This window comes from Letharia lupina (genome assembly GCF_014066315.1).
Source record: "Letharia lupina isolate WasteWater1 chromosome Unknown contig_17, whole genome shotgun sequence".
NCBI classification, from domain to species: Eukaryota; Fungi; Ascomycota; class Lecanoromycetes; order Lecanorales; family Parmeliaceae; genus Letharia; species Letharia lupina.
Window position 1 is genome coordinate 1139910 of NW_023502986.1, and position 4915 is coordinate 1144824.

Below are 4915 nucleotides of genomic sequence, written 5' to 3' on the forward strand. Positions count from 1 at the left end.
TAGTACTATCAGCCAATCGTCTAAACCAAATTCCACATCCGTGTAGAGACGTGAGAAGCCACGGCAGATGATGGTAGTAAACGAGATGCATGTAAAAGCAATCGCAACAGTATTAAGCCCTGGTCCGCGATTGGCATTGGGGTTGAGGCCTGGGACTCGAGGGGTAGGAAACTCCATCGTGGTATTGCTCAAATCCAAAATTGAAAGGCGTGGCCCTTTCTCTGGGGAGAGGCCAACTTGAGATTAATGTAATAAAACGCCGTCTCCTCCCCCCACCTCCGGACTTTTCTGTCTGGTAGCATTGGAGATAAACCCCTGCGGCACAGCTGAGTCATGTGAAACATGGCGGGGCGAGCTCGAAAGCCTGAACGCATGCATGGCGAAATGGAACAGACCCGTCACAGTCATGCACAGTCAGATATAGGGAGTATTGTTCGGGAAGATCCGTATGGGTTGTTCTTGCTACCTGATTTCGAAGCTTGGTTTACTAGTGCTTACTCAGATCTCTTGCATAATGCTCAAGCAATGGCACAGAAGTTGCAAATCAAGTCACGCGCCCCTTACTTCTTGCGAGCAAGTAGTCCTTACGATACTGATTGGCCTCTGTTTCTTCATTCCGATTTAAGGCTGCCCATTTAGGCGCATTCTGATAAAGGCGCATCATATCAATATCCTGAAATATTACGTTAGCTTAAAACGACCGTCTATTTTTCTTTTCAATACGAAGATTGAATACATACGTTAGTTTCCTCAAGAGTGAATCGATGGTAGATTCCAGCAGGTAGCACAAGGAAATCACCCGTCTCAGCTTTGATTCTGACCCATTTATCATCCGCATCTCGAACATCGAAATACCCGCTGCCCTTGAGTATGTAGCGAATCTCCTCGTCTTCGTGCATGTGCTCGGTGAAGAACGTCTTCAAGACCTGCTCATAGGCTGCGGGACCGACGCTCGCAATGAGCTTAGAACTACTAATCTCATCTCGATTTGTATAATGGCGGGAAGTAGCAACGTCTTCGACAAGGGAGGCAGAATCAGGGGATGATGGTGGGAAGGAATAATAAAGAACCCCAAGCTCTGAGAGGGTTGTGGGCGAAAGCTCGGTGCCTGAGTTGTGTGGGAGGTGGGGTTCGCCCTGCCAAATGTTGTCAGCCTGCACATGTTGAATATAAGCTTAGAGACCTACAGGCTGGTTGTCGTGATAGTAGACCTTCATTTTCGATCGAACTGGGCTAAGAGGAGGTAGAAGAGAAGAGGGCTATGGCCGTGATTGCTCAATTTGGGAATGAAGACAGAAATATTGAGGAGCTTGAGTCGGAATGAGAGTAGAGGTAGATAAGGCATGTGGTACAATACACTTTGTTATACAGCGTATTATTCCAGCTGTCGAGAGATTACAAAGCTGATGATAGTAGATCCCCAAGTCTTGATGTTGATCTCACCCCACCAGAGATATTGGACAATTAGGCACGAGGTCTGTGCTGTCGGAAATTCGGCAGGGTACTCATGCAGGGTCCAACATGTTTCGGAGTCTAGGAGAGCGAGAAGTACGATTGGGGTGCTGTTAATTCTGACCTAACTGGACGTTACACGTGTGCAAGCAGACGATCTGCGAGTCAGACTTATCGCATGCAGATCGAGGCACAGCATCAGAGAGTCTCGACGAAGACAGGATGTGACCGTGTGACGCCAGGTTGCTGTACATATTTCTATGCCACATGCGTCTTTTCTGCTGTCACCTTTGACCCAACGGTCGTATATGCAAGCAGAATGATTCACGACTCGAACCTATCATATGAAGATCGAGGCACAGCATCTGCAAAGCAGCCCAATTCCGATGGTTCTAGGGATGCGGATATGTCATGACACGTGACGTCAGGTCAGACCTCCCTTGTTATTTGATAGTTATATATAGCCAAATGACCGCACTAATAAAATCTATCACTATATTTACTATATTCTAATTAATTAATTAGGCCCTTAGATAAATATTAAATGATTTTAATTCGTTAAAATAGCTATCGTTCGATCTTTTACTATTATTCTATAAAGATTCTCTATCTAAATTCGACTCTTATTTAATATATAATCTCTATAGACCTTATAACTCTTTTAATCCTTCTTCTTCTTCTTTTTAATCGCTATTAGTTATCTTAATATTTTTATAACTAGCTAATAAAACGTTTTTTTATTTTTTTATTATATCGCTATTATTATTATATTACTCTATTACTTTATTTATAATAACTTCTTTATATTTAAGACTCGAGCTTTTAATTATCTAAGTATTAAATAAATAATTAATATATATAAAAGAATAAGATAGAGCTAAATTATAAATTCTTAAATTTATATATATATCTAATCATAAACTCGAATACTCGATAGATCTACGCTTTTTAATTAGATACTACGAGTAAATAGATTAACGTCTATAACTATTAGAATCTCTTTCTCTACTTTTAACCCTTTAATAACTTTACTATTTTCTATTAAAATATTTAGATTTTTTTTTAATTATAGCTCGCAGCTTACGCTTTTCGAAAATAAAAAGATCTTAAAATTTGAACTTATAATGCTTTAAAGATAAGAATTTAAATATCGCTTATCAAAGATCGCTTACTAAAGATCGCTTATCAAATTTACTCGATAGCTAAAAAAATAGATTATGAATTTAATTTATAGGCTTACTCGTATAGATATATTTTAATTCCTTATTTCTCGCTAATAATATTCTCTTTTTAATAATTTATAAATATATATTATCTCGAAATAGTTATAGAATAATTAATTATATATCTCTCGAATAATATTAATATATATATTATCGAATATTTATAAACGATCTTTATAGAAAAGTATCTTATTCTATACGAAGTACTTATTAAGAGTAATTTCTTAAAACTTATTTTTATTTTCGATGATAGTATTACGGATTTTAATATAATAGTTATTCTTTTTATTAATTTTTACTATCTTATAATAGATAAAGTTATTAATTATATATATATCGATATATTCGCTATTTAATTTTAATTAATTAAAAATAAGAATTATTTAATATTATTAAAATATAATTATTTATTCTCGAAATTGATTAATTTATATTTAGTTATTTATATAAATATATTCGTCTTAATATTCTAAGATTTAGATTAATAAATAATCTTTATATTAAATTCTAATAATATATCTAAATATCGAATCTAGCGTCGATTAAGATTTTTTCTATTAATAAAATATATTAATTCTTTATAATTAATAAAGATTTTAATAAAGATATTTATATATTTTAGTTTAAGGCGTTAATATTTTAAATAGCGAATAATTATTAATAGTTCTTTATTATAGATCTAATAATTATATTTAGTCGAGATTAGATTTTTATTATATAAAGCTATTAGATAAAATACTCTCTTATTATTATATTAAAAAAAACATCTTTATTAATATAGTCGAAAGAGTTAATCTCTAAAACGACTTTTTTTATTTTATTAAAATAATATAGAATAAAAGTTTTAGTAATAGCAACTTTTAGAAGATAGAAGACTTTTTAATATATTAAGAATTAATTAAATATAATCTTCTTTATTATAAGTTTTATTATAAATTTAACTAGTTTAAAGAAGTCTCTAATAAATCGCTAATAGAAATTATAAAGTTCGATAAAGATTTATATCTCTTTAAGATTAATAGATATAGTTTATTTAATAATAATTTAAATTTTAATAGAGTTTATTTATAACTCGTTTATAGATATTAATAGATCTAGAAATTTAATTTTCTAATTATAAAACTTATATTTAAGAATATTTATTTAGAGATTAATATTCTTTAATTTCTAGAGAATTTATTTAATATATTAGATATATTTATTTTGTATTTTATTATAAATAAATATATTATCGAGATAGACTTAGTAGAAATTATTTTGATATTTGAAAAAAATATTATTTATATATTATTAATATATAATTAAACTATTAATTAATTCGAAGAAGAGAATTTAATATTTATATATTTTAAGAGAGATAATAAAAGTAATAAAATTCTCGCTATCGAGATATATATATAGTTTATTAAACGCGGCTATAATATTCAATTAAGTAAGATATTTATATCTCTAGATTCTTATTAAAATCTTATCTATTAATAAAATTAAATATTAATTTCTTTTAATAATAGCGTTTAGCTTTCGATAGTTCATATAAAAATATAACTCTTTATTCGATATTTTTACGAATAGAATAAATAAGGCGAATAGTATATAGCTTAATATTATAAATTTCTTCTTTAAATATTTATTTAGATACTTTTTTAAATAGATTCTTTATTTTTCGAGAGTTTCGTTTTATTAAAGCTATTATTAAATTCTAGTTTATAATTATAGAGATAATATAAAAAAAGTATATTTATCTTAGTTTTATCGAAAATATCTAGATAATTATAATACTTCGAAAATAATTTATACTTTATCTTTTTAGAATTAATTATATTAGCGCTATTAATCTAAATAAGATAATTAGAATTATAATATCTTTTATATTTCTTTTCTAAGTCGTAGAGATATAGTTTATTAATTAATATATAAGATTTACGAGATATTTAGATAAAGAAAGACGTATATAATATAGACGATATATTATAAATCTTATTTATTATTAATATAAATAGTTTATTATTATTTTTATATATTAATTAATAATAAGTCGCTATATTAATCTTAGCGATATTAATAAACTTAAGCTCTTTACTATTCTTATTCTTATTTAATAAAAAGATATTCGAATTAATCTCGTTATTATAAGTAGATAAAGAAAGACTTTATTATTTTAATATAATAAATAAGAAAATAAGTAATATAGATAATTAAAGCTTCGAAGTTAATAGAAAAAAGAGTTTATCTATTATTAA

General features: G+C 28.8%; 1 protein-coding gene across 1 annotated transcript; it reads right to left on the bottom strand.

Annotated features, from left to right (window-relative positions):
* Window positions 1-544: 544 nt before the first annotated feature.
* On the bottom strand, window positions 545-1217 carry HO133_003431 (uncharacterized protein; the record flags this gene model as incomplete). The annotated part of the gene is made up of 3 exons (XM_037294353.1): window positions 545-673; window positions 741-1136; window positions 1188-1217. The coding sequence occupies 3 exons, from the start codon at window positions 1215-1217 to the stop codon at window positions 545-547; spliced, it is 555 nt and encodes a 184-aa protein (XP_037149734.1).
* Window positions 1218-4915: the final 3698 nt, after the last annotated feature.